Source organism: Pelophylax lessonae (assembly GCF_965119305.1).
Source record: "Pelophylax lessonae genome assembly, chromosome: 1".
Classification (NCBI taxonomy): domain Eukaryota; kingdom Metazoa; phylum Chordata; class Amphibia; order Anura; family Ranidae; genus Pelophylax; species Pelophylax lessonae.
Window position 1 is genome coordinate 311,931,035 of NC_138768.1, and position 17,660 is coordinate 311,948,694.

Sequence of the window (17,660 nt, forward strand, 5' to 3'; positions counted from 1 at the left end):
GCATGGCACAGGTGATGGTATAGGCATAGTACAGGTGATGGTATAGGCATGGCACAGTAAGTACAGGCATGGCACAGTATGTACAGGCATGGCACAGTATGTACAGGCATGGCACAGTAGGTACAGGCATGGCACAGTAGGTATAGGCATGGCACAGTAATTACAGGCATGGCACAGTATGTACAGGCATGGCACAGTATGTACAGGCATGGCACAGTATGTATAGGCATGGCACAGTAGGTATAGGCATGGCACAGTAGGTATAGGCATGGCACAGTAATTACAGGCATGGCACAGGAGATGCAGTGCTGCGGGCATGGTACAGGAGAATGTCCTGTACCATGCCCGCAGCACTGCATGAGGAAATACAGGGGCTGCGGAGGCATCTCACTTACCTGTCGGTGAGGCGCCGTGTTCGATTTAAAAATCGCGCCACCCGGCGCCGCCATACGTCACCGCAAATGCACCACCGATGCTCAGGAAAAGCCGAACACGTTCGGCTATTTCCGGGCATGCGGCACATGCGCAGTGACATGTCGGCGCCGAGCGGCGCCATTTTTAAAAAGACACTCCAGTCAGTGACTCGAGTATAAGCCGAGGGGTGCATTTTCAGCATGAAAAAACATGCTGAAAAACTCGGCTTATACTCGAGTATATACGGTATCCAGCACAGCATAATCCTCCAAATCTGCCCTTTATTGTAGCAGTATTAAACTCAATCTTCTAATGTGTTTGTGCCTTAAAGGGCCTTAATAGCTAGGTTGCACAAGACATAGACCCTGATACAAAAGAAACCACCTTCAATGGGTTGGAAACAATCTTGATTGCACACATACATGCACCAATTAGATAATGTTTGCTTACATATATGCAGCAGATAAGAATAATGCATGAATAAAAACAAGAAAATTCACAGATTTGAAGGATAAGTTTACCTTAAGTAACATGTTACTTTTGGCCATCTACGTACTGGTAGTGGAAAATTGGTAGGAGGATGCTTGGACTCAGAGTGGTGTCCCCCCCCACCGAGATCTTCTGATGCTAGTTAGAAGTGGGGAACACCAATTGTGTATGTGTATCATGGTATCAACATTCAACAAGAAACTGAACAGGTTTGTTACAGATCTAGGAATCAATTGGCCTCTGTGGTTGGTGCCCTAGTGATAGTTTGGACCCATTCAGTCAGGTTTATGCATTCCCACCAGTAAAGGTTCTCCCTTGACTGCTCCACAATGTAAAGGGGGAACAGGTTCCTGGACCCAAATTGATTCAGGAAAATGTGGTACATACATACTCGGACTACTGGTGGACGAGTCTTGGCCTCTTCCAAACTGGCCAGATTTCTGGCTCTAAGGCTACCCTGCTCCTCATTTGCTAGCTTTAACAACATGGCTGTTTAAACCCATGCCCTAAAAAATAAGGGCATTAGTGATTTTTCCATTCCCTTCTTTGTTGAAATTTAGAATATCTGCTTGTCGTAAGAACAACCATCACAAAAAGGCCTGTTTTGTTTGGCTGGTGTAGAAGTAGGCACCTCAACACACCCTAGCCTTCCTCGCATCTGGTTGTTGGCATTCTCAAGGGACAAGTGTCTTCCCTATCCATTCTGGTCAAAAGACCTTTTGGCTTTACAATTTCTTGCTAAGGCCTTCATGTGAGGGGTGGCTCAAGGTTATCCCTCACTTCGATCTACGGTGTCTCCCGGGGACCTTAATCTGGTACTACTCTGAGATATCCCATTGGAGGAGTTACCTGTGTCAGGCATATTTCTGAGTTGGTGGCTCTTTTTTGTAAAGAACCTTTTCTAAACGTACAAAGAGATTAGATGGTCTTGAGACCTAGACCAAACTTCCTTCCCAAAATGTCTATTCTTTTTACCTCAGTATGGATTTTAGCTTTCTTTCCCACTGTCCTGCCCCGCAGCAGTCTGTAGAGATTTCACTCTATTGTCTGGATGTAGTCAGTGCAGTTAGGGTTTATCTGGCTGCAACATCTTCCTTCCGTTAAATTAACTACATTTTTGTTATCCCCCCAAGGTCCCATGAATGGTTATACTGTTTCCTTTTAAAACCATAGCTGAGTGGCTTAGTCAGCTCATTTGCAGGGCTTGTGTCTTCAAGGAAAGGATCCCCATTCCCTATCAGGGCCCATTCCACCAGATCTGCTGTTTTTTGGGTTTTTCAGTATTAAGCATTCACCTCACAGGTCTGCAAAGCTGCTGCCTGGTCTTCTGTTCATACCTTCTCAAAGTTTTACTGGGTGGATCTCCAGGCCCCTGCTCTTGCAAGCTTTTGCTGCAAGGCGTTTCAAGCGGTCATTTGAGAGTCTTGGGTTTGTTGGACTTTGTTTGTTTCTGTCGTTTGCTATATTGTTGCCCACTCCTCAGTTTATTTCTTGGGGATGTCCCTTGGTCTACACATTAAAGAATACGTTTAAGGAAATGTTGACTTGCCTGTAAATGCCATATCTTACAGTACATGACACAGTTCTCTCCCCTCTCTCTTCTGTTTATCTTTATTGCAAATCTGAAGTCCCATGAAGTGGGTGGGGTTATGTTAGGGTGGACTCCAATCCAATTCCCCCCCTGCCCACAGCCTTCTGGGACACGCCACAGATCCCAAAAGGCTGCAGGTCTATTCACAAAGTGCAGTGTGGTTCACACATTTGCAGTGTAAACATGCCGGGGACCTGAAGATCAGTGAAGGAACGGGCTGGGTGCGGATGACGCTGGATCCTTTAACAGGTAAGTGTCCTTTTATTGTTTTCATACATCCTCTTTAAGCTTGATAATGGTTGTATGTTCTGCTATTTCAAAAAGAGAACCTCCACACCACTGTGTTGGTAACAGGTGATAAAACCATTCTTGACATTACACATGGATACCCTTGGCTCTACTAAATTTCCAAATTAACATTTACCTGTGTAGATTTTAATAGTTCGGTTGAATACACTCCTTTTCTTTCAAATACTGTAGCTGCTGACTTATAAATGTCGGCACCCCAGCCAATTTTCATTTGGCCCTTGGGTGCTGCCGCTGCCATTTCTTGTAAGGAAAACTGTCAGTGCAGCCGATTCTTTGCTGCACTTTGTGAAAGGCCCAGGGGCGGGAGAAGAAGGGGGGGGTGTCAAGCTTCCACGGGGACCTCGCCGCGTCAGGGTCACCCGGAAGTGGGGGTGGGAACCTGTCAAAAACAGGTACCCGCTCCCCACTCCTCCCTTCCCCATTCTATGCATTAAGATAAATGGCCTTCTGTGTGTAGCAGCCCCCCCCCCCCCCCCAATACTTTCCCTGTTCCCCCTGCCTGTCCAGCGATGTCTCTCGGCCATCCAGGACTCTCCCTCCGGATTAGCTAAGACACAGCCACAGCGCCATTCGCTCCCGCGTATGTCAATCAAAGTAAGTCAGCCAATCAGTAGAGGGGGCGGGCCAAATGGCAGCTCCATGTCTGAATGGACACACGGAGCTGCAGCTCGGCTCGGGGGCCATAGCAAGCTGTTTGCTGTGGGGGCCCTCGATAGGAGGGAGGGGCCAGGAGCTGCAACATAGGACCCGAGAAGAGGAAGATCCAGGCTTCTCTGTGCAAAACCAACTGCACAGAGGAGGTAAGTATAACATGTTATGTTAAGAGAAAAAAAGAGACTTTACAATAAATTTAAAGGTGCCAAATGTGGCAGTGGAGGGGGGCAGGAAACAAACAAGCGGAGCTTCTCCTTTTGGGTGGAGCTCAGCTTTAATCTTTGTTTCTAATGGTATTTATAATACTGCAATACCTGAGCTATACGTGTGTTACAATTAACCAATAAGCTCCACTCTTTTTTCTACAGTGGTCTTCACACATTTTATATTAAACCAAATGTGACAGTGGAGGGGGGCAGGAAACAAACAAGCGGAGCTTCTCCTTTTGGGTGGAGCTCAGCTTTAATCTTTGTTTCTAATGGTATTTATAATACTGCAATACCTGTGCTATGCTTGTGTTATAATTAACCAATAAGCTCCACTCTTTTCTACAGTGGTCTTCACACATTTTATATTAAACCAATAACTTTATTTATTTTATTTTTTTTTAGCAGTCCTTCAAAGCACCTATTTTTCTCCACCATAGATTGTTTCTTAATAAGTATTCCATTCCCAAAGATACGAAAGCAGGTGCTCCTCATATTGGCTTTGCATAGTGCTTTATCAACTCTTAACGTTTGATCACAGAACTATGAAATCATTTTCTTTTTTTCCTTATTGTCTCAACATGGAAAATACAAGCCCATATTTTGGTGTCACAAGCTAGTGATCCACTGTATATTCTGATATTCAATAGAAGTTTAAAATAGCACCTGGATTAAGATAGCACATCGTTAGGTTGAAAATTTGATCACCTTTTGTAGGGATTTATTTATTATTACCCTTGCGCTGATATATAGTGCTACTAATCACCTAATGAAACTACTATCTTAAACTATATCCATTGTCAATAGAATTTCATGAATGTTTTATTAATATAATTTGTGTCTTATCAATGTAATCCATAGGCATATTTGTAGATTTCTATGCTATTAAATTTATATTTCATTCTGTAGGGCCCTAAAAGAACCAAAGGAGTTGAACTTTATATTTGGTGTGAATATCGAACAGCGGGAGCTGGATGGCATGTTTGTGTACAATTGCAGCCGTTTAATTAAAATGTATGAGAAAGTTGGTCCTCAGCTGGAGGGAGGAGCGTAAGTACCAACTAGCTTTTTTTCATTTGAAAGGAAAGTACAATTTGGGTTAATTTACAAGCTTGCAGGTCTCAAGCAGACAATCGTCTTTGAAATTCGAAAAAAGACTGGCGTGAATAGATTTTGCGATAGTATCTCTCATTCTAAAAGTGGTGCAGAGTGCGCCAAATTTATGTACCTCTCTAGAACTTGAATTTGGGGCACACTGTGCCAATTTTAGATCGCATACGAAACACATTTTTTTTTGCAAAATCTGCCTGTGCCAGTTTCTCTGTGTGTATGTTAAAAGTGTTAATTGGCGCCACCTTTGTAAGCTACGAATTGTAGGGTATGTCTTTTTTTTAATTTGCCACATTTGTTGCACTGCAATGTACAAGTGGATATACCTGAATTTGGCACACGATTTGCTTTCAGAATAAGAAATGTCACAAATGCTTTATGAATTTGGTGCAATACATTAACAAAAGGGATAACCACCAAAAAAGTGGCGGATCAGCTTTATTAAATTCCCCCCATTGAGTATAGCCAAACAATAATAACCGCTATTCTGCTCATAGAGTCTGCAAACTCAGATTCCCAAGAAGGAGGCTGTGTAGGTGAATTCTGAAGTCACAGCCCAACTCAGCAAGTAGTTTATGATGGTGCCTTATATATTATAAATACAGTATCGGTCATGTATTTGGGATCCCTGTATATCTAAAAAGTAAGTGGTTCGTTTCCCAGAGCATCTAAATCAACTTATAGTGATAAAGATGAAAACATGCAATATGAAAAGGCAGAAAGTTTGGAATATTGATAAAACAGACAGCTTGGCAGTTTAATCCTTTTGCGAGCAGGGGTATTCTGTATGCCTTTAACTGGGAATATTCCTTTTAGAAGGTTTCAAGGGATTTTTTTAAAATTATCTTAACCTGCTTCAAAACACTTGTGTGCAGTTTGTTGCAGTCTTGTTGGTAAGTCTAAGTAATTTCAATTAACAATTCGTAGCCAGTCCACACAAGAAAAGACATACTATAACATCACTATACATTTTGTAGAAGTCAAAGAATAATAATAAAAAAAAAAAGATACCTGAGAACCGTGTGTTTCTAGTATTTTCTTTCTTATTTATACAAGTTATGGCACATTCCTTTCTAGGGCCTGTGGAGGTGTGGTGGGAGTAGTGGATGTCCCCTATCTTGTCCTGGAACCTACACACAACAAACAGGACTTTGCAGATGCAAAGGAGTACAAACACCTTTTAAAAGCTATGGGGGAACACTTGGCACAGTATTGGAAAGACATTGGCATAGGTGAGTTGTTTACAAATACTGAGGTAAAGAATAACAATGTTATTTCTAGAGACAGTGTGCCAAAACTGTTAGTTATTTTAATAGTCATACAGCTAAAAAAAAAAAAAAAATACTTTGCATAGACCTTTAGATGCTAATGAGTTTGGCTTATACTGGTACATTTTGTTGACCTCGCCATGCTACAGGTTGATTTTATCTGTGTGTTTTGTCTTTTTTAAGTACATTTTTTCTTCACTTTTGTTCATTGACGGACACACCTCCTTATCTTTTTGACCATTGGGTTATACTGCCCCGTACAGGAGTAGGTCGCTAGGCAGGAAAAAGCTTGACTACGCCTATGGGGCAGTCCCAGGGGGTATACTCCCACTCTTAGCTATAGGCACTCCTTTGTTTTTCCTGCCTAGTCATGAGTAAGGACCTAGTTCTTTGCTGGGATCTATGGTCCGGGAACTTTTCTCCCTTCTATGTTTTTTTGTTGCTGTGAGAATCTACAATCAACTGCCCGACTGAGCGATGGACTGGATAATCTCCAGGGGGGTCCCCCTTTAGTCTTGCCAGCGAGCACATGCAGGCCTTAGCTCCGTGCTAGGTCGGCCACAACATAGCCCCACTGGACAGGGGCTGGCTTGTGAGTTAAACGTCTCATGAGGGCGCATACGACCTGGCCTTGGCCTGAGTCGCAGCATTCCTCCTGGCCGCTAGCACCCCCATTCCGATGGAGCGGTGGTCTGTCAGGAGCGGTGCCCACCCTGTTCCTGCTGGTATGGTAAGTAGCTGTCCCCTCCTCTTCCCCTGGAGGGTTTTGGGGTGGACATGGGCCCCTCCCTGGGATGGTGGGACCCTCGGGTTCCCCTCCTTCCCCCCAGCCCCTCTTAAATTTGGGTGGTCACTGTGGGTCTTTCTAAGGTGGGCAGACTGATTAGTTCCAGCCCTCTCTGCTCTATACAATTTAAGGAAGGTACAGAGGTTTGTAGCATGGTCCCAGGATCCTCTGGCCAATGCCACAGGAGCATTCTAGTGGCTCCAGGCTGGCCTCACCGGTCTTGGTACGCCAATCTGTTACGGCTGGTTGCCGATGTTACTTGAAGACTTCCTCTCAGGGAAGGTCTCCTGTCCCAAGGGCCAATCTTCCATCCTGCTTTTCAGTTGCTGGCTTTAATGGCTTGGCTGTTGAAAGCCAGGTGCTGGAGGATAGAGGTTTGTCTAAATCTGTGATTCCTACGCTGTTAAAGGCTAGAAAATCTACCTCTAGGAAGATCGACCATTCTACTTGGAAGACATACATTGTGTGGTGTGGGTCTTTTGGGGTTCCCCCTTTTCCTCCAACGAAGAGTTGAGCAGCGCCGGGCCTTGGGTACCATTAAGGGCCAGGTTTCAGCCTGGTGGTTTTCTTTCAACATCCATGGGCTACACATTCCTTGGTGCGTACCTTTATCCAGGGAGTTTGACACTTGGCTCCTCCAGTGCAGTCTCCATTGCCGGCGTGGGACCTCAATTTGGTTGTCCGTTCTCTAGAAACCTCCCTTCGAAAATATTTGGGAGGTTCCCATGCTTGTGTTGTCCCAGAAGGTGGTCTTTTTGGTGGCTATTACTGCTGCGCTCAGGGTGTCGGAGCTGGCGGCGTTGTCTTGTCCACCTTACCTAGGGGTTCACAGATAAAGTGGTTCTTTGTCCCTGTCCATCGTTCCTTCCAAAGGTCGGCTCTGATTTCCATTTGAATGAAAACATTGTGCTGCCTTTCCTATGTCCCAGGCCTAAACATCCTAAGGAAATTGCCTTGCATTCCCTGGATGTGGTCCGGGCAATCAGGGTGTACCTAGCAGCTACGGAGTCTTGGGAAGTCAGACTTGCTATTTGTACTCACGGATAACCTCAGGAAGGGTTGGTCGCTTCTGCTGCGACCATTCCCAGATGGGTCAGACAGACGGTGATTCAGGCCTATTCCATTATGGGTCAGGTTCCTCCTTTCCCTGTTTAGGCGCACTTGGGTGCTTAGTGCCTCCCGGGCCTTCCGTCGTCAGGCGTCGGTGCTGCAGGTTTGCAAGGCGGCCACCTAGTCGTCTGTGCACACTTGAACAACTTTTTATAAGGTGGATGTGTTGACATCTGCGGATGCTTCTTTTGGCCGCAAGGTTTTGCAGGTTTTACTGTTTAGAGGACCTGGTCCTCTTTGGGGGTTTATTGATTTTTTCAGGTGAGCTCCAGTTGTTTATGGTTGAGCTCCATGTTACCTGGTTGGCTACGGTTTAGCCTTGGGAACTTTTTCTTGCTGTTCCCACCCCTCATGTTTGACACTGCTTTAGGACGTCCCAATGGTCTCTGGTTGGTGGCCATGTTTGTATCGCCCGATGATGTCACGGGGACCATTTTCCCTTAGTCTGGCTGGTCTCCAGCTTGCGGCCATGTTTGTGTAAGCTCGATGTCACGGGGGCCATTTCCCTTAGTCTGGGAAATGTGGAGACAACTAAAGCCTCATGGGGAAGCTGAAGTTCCTCCTCAGTTTCCTCTTCCTGTGCCAGGGATAAATGAACAGGGATGGTGTCCATGGTAAAGCTGGGTCCAAATTCTCAGCGCTCCTCCAATCGGTAGGGTTGAGTCCTTGGGGGTCCCTGTTATCTATCTCTCTGCTGATGGGTACCCTGAGCCTTGGGAGGATCCTTTAGTGGTGCCAAAAGATTGTTTTTGTACTGCAAGGTCTTCCTTTCCTTATGGAGCCTCAGGGTCACATCTCCCCCACTGACCACCTCATGGAGGTGGCAGGTCCCTCGGAACCCCAGCTTCCCATTGTTGCACTGACAGTCCTATCCTTAGTGTCCTGGGTGCAAGTGGCGTGTGGGCAAAGGCCCAGGAGGAAAAGCCCCCCCCCCCCCGCCTTCCTCTGCTCAATCTGTCTCATCTGATTCTGAGCCTGATGCTGCCGTGGATGTGGCCCAACCAGGGGGGCTTAATATCACACCCCCAGATCCATCCGATAGTGAGGATGATTCCCCCATGGTGGCAGCAGCGAATAAAAAAGCGCTGGTAGACACACTCACTGCAGTGCGTGAGACTTTAAAAAAATGGGGGATGCCGCTGATGTAGCCACGGACGTGGCTGTGTCATTCGCCTCGCACTCCAAAGTGGTTTCCTTATGTACCTTATTTTGACAGGTTTTTCCTGTAAGGAATGGGAACAACAAAAATTTGCTGTAGTTACCCTTTTAAAGGAGTCCCTTTAGGAAAAAAAAAAAGTGGACTAGTACACCAGTGGTGGACCCTACTGTTTCCAGGTTGAACAAAGCTACCATGATTCCAGTAGAAGAATCCCAGTCCTTTAAGGACCAGGCTGACAGTAAAGCGGAGGCTGTAGCATGTTTACTATGGCTGGTTTGACATTGCGGCCAGTCTCAGACCCTAACTGAATGGGCCAAGCTTTTGCGCTAGGGTCTTGGGGGGTGAGGAGGTCCCCGCTGTTTATGTTGATTTAGCGAACCAGTTGGTCCATGAGCTGCAGTTTATTTGTGATGCAGCTTTGGATACAGCTCCTGTGCTGTCCAAACTTTCTGTTTAAGCGGTGGTGATTAGGCGCATGCTATGGCTTAGGAATTGGTCTGCAGACCAAGCTTCTAAGAAAGCTCTCATTAATCTGCCCTTTAAGGCGATCACTTGTTTGGGGCTACCCTGGATGCCATAGTCTAGGAAAGGGAAGGAGCCTTGTCGCAGACAGGGGCCCTCCTTCTCAGCACATAGAAAATGTTGTGCTTCTGGGACAGAGAATAAGGGAAATAGATCTTTTAAATCTTCCCCGGGAGGTTCCATCCATCCTTGGTCTGGTAAGCATAGAGCTAGCTTCTCCGGACCTGCAGACAAGACCCCTTCAACATGAAGGTCTGCCCATTATTGGGGTGGGGGGGGGGCATGTTTTCTGGTTTCTGGCCCCATGGACTTCTTTTGTGAGCGTCAAGGAGATCCGCAAAATGTTTCTTTTGAGGGTACCCAGAAAGGGGCAAAGCTTTTTCTTTTTACGTTTTTTTGGTCCTGAGTCTCCTTGTGCGCATTTAATTCCTGCAAAGGTTCAGGTAATGCCCGAACTACCTAAGGTCACCCTTATCCCTGTCCAGGGAATTGAATTACCTAGATCTGATTTTAATTTTAACCAGGGTGGTCCTTCCTCTGTACAAATTTCAGGAACCACAGGCCGTGATTTACCAGCTGCTTGCCACACAGATAGTTCTCTCTCCCGATTTTGCATGCAGGTTCTGAGTCAGATGGTATCCACCTTCCAGACAGTTCTGTTTGCACAATCCTACATGCAGCTCCTTCAGCATGCTCGGCTCCACAGGAGGATACCGAAGTTTGTGGCGAGATCACGGGTTCCTCTGGTAGACGCCGCAGGCATCCAAGGGCCACAGTAAGAACAGTATCCTCCTCGGCTCAGGCTTCTTCCGCAGTTCCTGTGAGGAATCAAGAGCGAGGATCATCCAATCGTTCTGGTGGCCGTAAACGTCCCTTGGGGGCTTCCTCTCAGAGAAGACCAGTTGTCCCAAAAGCTACCAGCCTGCTTTACAGTCGCTGGTCTTTTAATGGCTTAGTTATTGAAAGCCAGGTACTTGAGGTATAGAGGTTTGTCTGGATCAGTGATCCCTACTGTGGTGAAGGTGAGGAAGTCTTCTTCCAGTAAGATATACCATAGTATGTGGAAAGCGTACATTTCTTAGTGTGAGTCGGTTTGCGCTCATCCTCGATCCTTTTCTTTGGCTCAGATCTTAACCTTTCTTCAACGGGACATTGTTCAGAAGTTGGCCTTGAGTACCATCAAATGCCAGGTGTCTGCCTTGGCAATCTTCCTTCAGGGACCCCTAGCCAGGCACTCTTTAGTTTGTACCTTCATTCATTCAACATGTGGCTCAACCTGTACGGTCTCTTTTGTCGCCATGGGATTCAAATTTTAGTATTTTCAGTTCTCCAGGAACCTCCATTTGAGAACAATCGGAAGATTCCCTTGCCTACGTTATCCCAGAAGGTGACATTCTTGGTGGCTATTACCTCGGCCTGCAGGGTATCGGAATTGGTGGCATTATCCTGTCACAGTCCCTATTTGGTGGTCCATAGGGATAAAAGTGGTTCTTTGTCCCTGTTCATCATTCCTGCCCAAAGTTATCACAGACTTCCATTTGAATGAGGACATTGTGTTGCCTTCCTTGTGTCCCAAGCCGGCTCATCCCAAGGAATTTGCTTTGCATACCTTGGATGTGGTTCATGCGATTCAGGTGTATCTGACAGCCACTGAGTCCTTTCGTAGGTCAGACACGCTTTTTGTGGTTACGGACGGACAAAGAAAAGGGCTGGTCGCTTCTGCTGCTACCATCTCCAGATGGATCAGACAGACGGTGTCTCAGGCCTATTCCATTAAAGGTCAGGTTCCACCTTCCCTGTAATGGCACATTCTAGTCGGGTGCTGAGTGCTCTTTGGGCCTTCCATCATCAGGCATCAATATCGCATGTTTGCAAGGCAGCCACTTGGTCGTCGGTACATACCTTCACAAAATGTTATAAGGTAGATACTTTGGCATCTGCGGATGCTTCTTTTGGCTACAAAATTTTGCAGGCTGTTCCCTCTTGAGGGGTGTTTTTCTTTAAACTTTTATTTTTTCAGACTGGGCTCCTGTGACCTGGTTAAGGGTACTTATGTTTATCCTTGGGTTATTTTTCCCACCCCCTCATTTTCCTTTTTTGGCACTGCTTTTGGACATCCCACTAGTTATGATTTATGGAGCCCTATGTCTGTCGATGAACGAAAGGATTGAAAAAATTAGGATTTTTGTACTTACCGCAGTTCATCGATGGACACAGCAACCCCCCCTCTATGGAGCTCTGACACTTCTTATACTGCTTGCTGCTAAACTGATTACCTAGTAGAGCTGCGCAATTCTGGATAAAATGAGAATCACTATTTTTTTTCTTAAAATAAAGATCACGATTCTCGGCGTAAAATCATCTTTTACATTATACAAAAAAATTGGGTTAACTTTACTGTTGAGTCTTTTTTAAATTCATCAGTGTATTTTTTCCACAAAAAACTGCATTTGAAAGACTTCTGCGCAAATACAGTGTGAAATAAAAGATTGCAAAGATCGCCATTTTATTCTCTAGGGTCTCTGCTAAAAATATATATATATATATATATATATATATATATATATATATATATATATATATATATATATATATATATATATATATATAATGTGTGTGTGTGTGTGTTTGGGGGATTCTAAGTAATTTTCTAGCAAAAAATACTGAGATTTACTTGTAACCAACAATTGTCAGAAAAAGGCTTAGTCTTTAAGAGGTTAAACTACCCTCACTTACAGACAGAAGTACATTCCTTTGATCTAAAAGAATGAAATTATATATTGTAAAGCATTGTGTTTATAGTTCTCTCCCAGCCTTAACAATGTTAACATTTGCCGGAGGTTCTTTCTTTTTTTTTTTTGACAGCTGTGAGTGAGAGGAGGACATGCTCTTTTAAGATCGTAAGGGGGGTGAATCGAGATCGCAATTTTTTTTTTTTTTGAATGATTAACTACCTCCCACCCGGCCATAGTACATATACGGCCGGGCGGGAGTCTCGTCCTTCTGAATGGACGTTCCGGGAACGTCCTTCAGAAGGAGAGAGATCGCGCCGCCGCGGGCACGCGCAGCGGCGCGATCTCGATGTGCCTGTGTCCCTCGGACACAGAGCGACATCATTCGGCAGGAGGGCCCTGTGATTGGCCCTCCTGATCACATGACGGCTGTGTCCAATCACAGCCGTCATGTAATGTAAATAGAGCCGTTGTAATGGCTTCGATCTCTTCTCCTCCTGACAGATCCTGTCAGTGAGGAGAAGATCAGAGGATCGGTGCTGCTGCGGGGGTGATCAGTGAGTATTTCTAATTACTCACTGATCACAGGGGGGGTCTGTGCTGGTAATCAGAACATTGATTACCAGTGCAGCCCTGGGGGGGGGGGGTGCCACTAAGCCACCAGGGATGCCCACCCATGACCACCAGGGATGCCCACTATGGCCACCAGGGATGGCAAGCAGGGCTCAGAGAGCCCCCCAGTGCCCTCCCTATCATTGTTGCCCACCAATGGCATCTATCAGTGCTGCCCACCAGTGCCATTATTGCCATCTATCAGTGCCGCCCACCAGTGCCCATTATTGCCCACAAGTGCTGCCTATCAGTGCCCATCAGTGCCACCCATCAGTGCCGATCATTGCCGCCCAACAGTGCCACTATCAGTGCCCATCAGTGCTGCCAATCAGTGCCCATCAGTGCTGCCTATCACTGCCCATCAGCGCTGCCTATCAGTGCCCACCAATGCATATCAGTGCTATCTATCAGTGCCACATATCAGTGCCCATCAGTGCTGCATATCAGTGCTACCTATCAGTGCCCATCAGTGCTGCATATCAGTGCCACCCCATCAGTGCCACCCCATCAGTGTCTCCTCATCAGTGCCTGTCAGTGCGGCATCATCAGTGCTCATCAGTGCAGGAAAAAACATATCTATTTACAAAATTTTATAACCTAAACAAAAAAACTTTTTTTTTTTTTTTCGAACTTTTCGGTCTTTTTTTATTTGTGCACCAAAAAAGAAAAAACCTGACGGTGATCAAATACCACCAAAAGAAAGCTCTATTTGTGGGGAAAAAATGACACAAATTTGGTTTAGGTACAGCGTTGCATGACCGCGCAATTGTCATTCAAATTGCAACAGCGCTAAAAGCTGAAAATTGGTCTGGGAAGGAAGGGGGTTTAAGTGCCCTGTATTGAGGTGGTTAATCGTGCAGCTGTATTACCTAGAGCAGAGAGGGGGGTTATATTCCAAGCTGAGGACTGCCCATGGGTGTAGCCAGGTGTTTTTTGTTCTGCCTAGTCCTACTCCTACTTCTGGAGGAGGCAATATAACCCAGTAGTTATGATTTATGGAGCCTTGTGTCATCTATGAACTCAGAGAAATGAATGTTACGGCAAGTACAAAAGTCCTATTATTGGATTATTTAAGGTGGGCTTATAATCCTTTAACTGTGGCTCCAAGTTGAGTCATAATTAAAGAAACATATAGAAGAAAGCCTGTAAAGAGTACACCATTCCCTTTTAGTATACATCTGAGGGGATGACAATGCTGTGGGATTGTCACAAGGCAGTGTCAAGAATTGTATAAAGCTGTTCCTAAAAAGGGTTGTGCCATATGGCTATAATGTCTGGGTAGGCCCTGAAATGAGATTGTGTTTACCTTTTAGTCCACACTGACATGGCCGTGTCCACATGCCATGTCCTTTGTTTTCATTCATACAAGTTAGTGATTAGTTTTCTAGTACATGTGCAAACATTTTTATTACAACTGTCTTTTTTTTTTTTTTTTAAACCCGTAGCTGAGAAAGGAATTGTAAAATTCTGGGATGAGTTTGGTTATATATCAGCAAACTGGAATCAACCTCCATCGTCAGAGCTAAGGTATAAAAGAAGACGAGCAATGGAGATCCCAACCACCATTCAGTGTGGTAAGGAGCACTTTATTAAATGCATTTTATGTTGGTAGCAAGAAATTATTAGTAGTGATGCACCGAAATTTCAGCCGCCGAAAATAGGGTTTTCAGCGTTGTGCCGAAAACAAAAAAGTGCCAATTAATGGCCGCTAAAAATGCTTGCGCTTTTGTTGCGATTTTTTTGCAATTTTGCCATGCTTGTGTGTTTTTCATAGGTCATGTGGCTCAAAAAATGCATCAAAAACACAATTTTTGATGTGTTCTTGCTGCGTTTCCAATGCATTTCAATGGGGAGATACTGACCGAAAATGCAGAAAGCAGGATTCTTAACACCACTTCAAAAGATGCCGATAATGGCCGACCATAAATTCGTATTCATTTTCATTCCTGATAATAATTAAAAAGTAGAATTTAATACAATTATAAAAATATATATATATTTAAAAAAAAAACATCAATTTCAGTTCGGCCAAGTGCATCTTGAATTTTTGGTTACGGCACCGGAATTGTCATTTCGGTGCACTGCTAATTTTTAGTAAAAATATGTCAATATTATACTGCATGCTTTACATTTGGCGTGAGAAAGTACTTTTGTAATTCTGCCTTTTTTGGATTTTCTAACATTTGTATAAATGCAATAACAGCAAATTGTGTGTTGGCCATAATCTTCTGTGGGGGAAGTGTTGCAGACTTTGTTTTGCAGGTGTCTGCCCAACACCAATAAGTGCCACATTGTTTCTGCCATAGAGCTATTTACCTGACAGAAAGGGCCCTTTCACACGGGCGTTCCGCATTTGTCCATAAATCATCCTATTTTTTTGCGGATGATATATGGACATAATGTATGTCAATGGCATTGCGGATGTCAGCGGATGACCATCCGCTGGCATCCGATTTTCTTCCTTTCAGTTCTGTTCCGTTTTTTGGAATGGAACAGAACCCTATTTTTGTTCCGTTTAAAAAACGTAACGGAGGCAAAATCGGATGTCAGCGGTGTCATCCGCTGACATCCGCAATGCCCAAAGACCTACATTATGTCCGTATATCATCCGCAAACGGATGGGATGATATGCAGACATACGGAGCTGATGACACAGGTGTCATCCGCTCCGTGAAAAAAAGTGCCGGAGCGGATCGCAACGCGGTCCGCTCCGTGTGAAAGAGCCCAAAGTCAGTTCTGTGTAAGAAATTACTGCCTCCCCATATAACTTTTGTGTCAAATATCACAAGAGGACCAACATGCAAAAAATATGGGGGGGATACAGCCAGCTAAAAAAATCTTTCACTATTGTAAATGAAAAATCAACCATGCTTTTTCATTCAGAATAGTAAAAGATAATTTCACTCACTGTCAATTACATATGTGCCCCCTTTCTAACAGTGTGGTCAGTCAGTGGGAGGAAAACTATCCAACCACCTGTGAATTTGAACGGGGCTGGTTCTACTTTGGGTATGAATAAAAGTGAATCTTCGGTAATGAAACTTCGTTAACAATATGGATACTCTTCTATACATGCAATAGTAAGATTTATGGGATTGTATTTCAATTTCCAATAAAGTTTGTAATCATTGCAGTTATATGTTACCAGCCATGTTTGCAAAAAGGTTTGCTAAAACCTAAAGTCAGAGAGATTATTGGACAAGCTATCAGATATTTTATGAGTGTGTAAATGTGCCTGCCAAAGAGAAGACTTTGTTTTAGGCTTGCTTTCCCCTTCTTCCCTACATAGATTTGGTAGGTAGTTTCTCTGAGCCTGAAACTTAAACCATAGGGGTGTAATCAATACTTCATTAACCACTTCCATATGACGTCCTGGGCTTTAAGTGGGGATATCTGAATGATGCCTGCAGCTGCAGGCATCATACAGATATCATTTTTTTCAGCCGGCGATTCCCTGCACCAGAAGAACAATCATAGCAGGTGTTCAGCCGCTTGATCGTTCTTACAGGTGGCGTGAGGGGACATCCCCCTCCCGCCGACCCTCTGGTGCTTCTACCGGCTTGCCCGTGCAATCGGCGAGCCGAGAAGAGGAATCCCCCGGCGGCGAAAGTACACAATAGAGACTGCCAAGAACCAGATGGTCCCCGGCAGTCTCTGACTCTCAGAGGCCCAGGCGTGACGTTATGACAGTTCCGGCCTGGCAATTGTTAATACTGCCAAGATTGGGTGCTCGCACGTAGAAGCGAACGCATGCTTACGTCGCGGCCACATATGTACAAGGCGTTCAATCCATACATGTGAGGTATCGCTGCAAATGTTAGAGCAAGAGCAACAATTCTAGCTCAAGATCTCCTCGAACTCTAAGCTGGTAACCTGTAAAATATTTGAAAGCGTTGCCTATGGAGATTTTTAAGTACTGACGTTTGGGGGCATTCCACGAGTGTGCGCAATTTGAAAGCGTGACATGTTAGGTATCTATTTACTCGGCATAACATCATCTTTCACATTATACAAAAAAATTGGGCTAACTTTAGTGTTTTTTTTATGTTTTTAATTCATAAAAAAATTTTCCCAAACAATTGCGTTTGAACAATTTCTGCGCAAATACCATGTAAAATAAAAAATTGCAATGATCACCATTTTATTCCCTAGGGTCTCTTCTAAAAAAAAAAAAAAAAAATATATATATATATATATATATATATATATATATATATATATATATATATATTATAATGTTTGGGGTTCTGAGTCCTTTTCTAGCAAAAAAAATTGATTTTCACATGCAGGAGCGGAGTGCCAGAAATGGCCCGGTAAGTGGTTACATTTCTCTAGCTTTTATTTCTAGAAATTGTGCTTTTCTCTTTCGTTCATTGACGGACACAGCTCCTGGTATTCCTAACCATTGGGTTATACTGCCCCCATACAGGAGTAGGACACTAGGCAGAAAAAAATTCTGGCTACAACCGTGGGCATCCCCAGGGGTTATACTCACTCTTCCTGCTATAGCCACTCAGTTCTTTTCTGCCTAGTCAGGAGTAAGGATCTGGTTCCTTGCTGGGATCTTTGGTCCCGGCAAATTTGTTTAGATTTTTTTTCTTCTGGATTTTTCCTGTGAGATCTACAATAAACTGCCAGACTGGGCGACGGGCTGGATAATCTAGATCCAGTGGTCACCCCAGTCCGACCAGCGAGTG

The 17,660-nt window shown here is 44.5% G+C and overlaps 1 protein-coding gene across 3 annotated transcripts in view; it reads left to right on the forward strand.

Annotated features, from left to right (window-relative positions):
- MORC2 (MORC family CW-type zinc finger 2) overlaps window positions 1-17,660 on the forward strand; it is a 204,927-nt gene that overhangs the window by 127,800 nt on the left and 59,467 nt on the right. For all 3 annotated transcript variants that reach the window (XM_082266820.1, XM_082266818.1, XM_082266819.1), the window contains exons 13-15: window positions 4,573-4,713; window positions 5,851-6,005; window positions 14,409-14,537. In XM_082266820.1, the coding sequence (XP_082122946.1) occupies window positions 4,573-4,713; window positions 5,851-6,005; window positions 14,409-14,537 (425 nt within the window). The remainder of the gene's footprint in view (window positions 1-4,572; window positions 4,714-5,850; window positions 6,006-14,408; window positions 14,538-17,660) is intronic.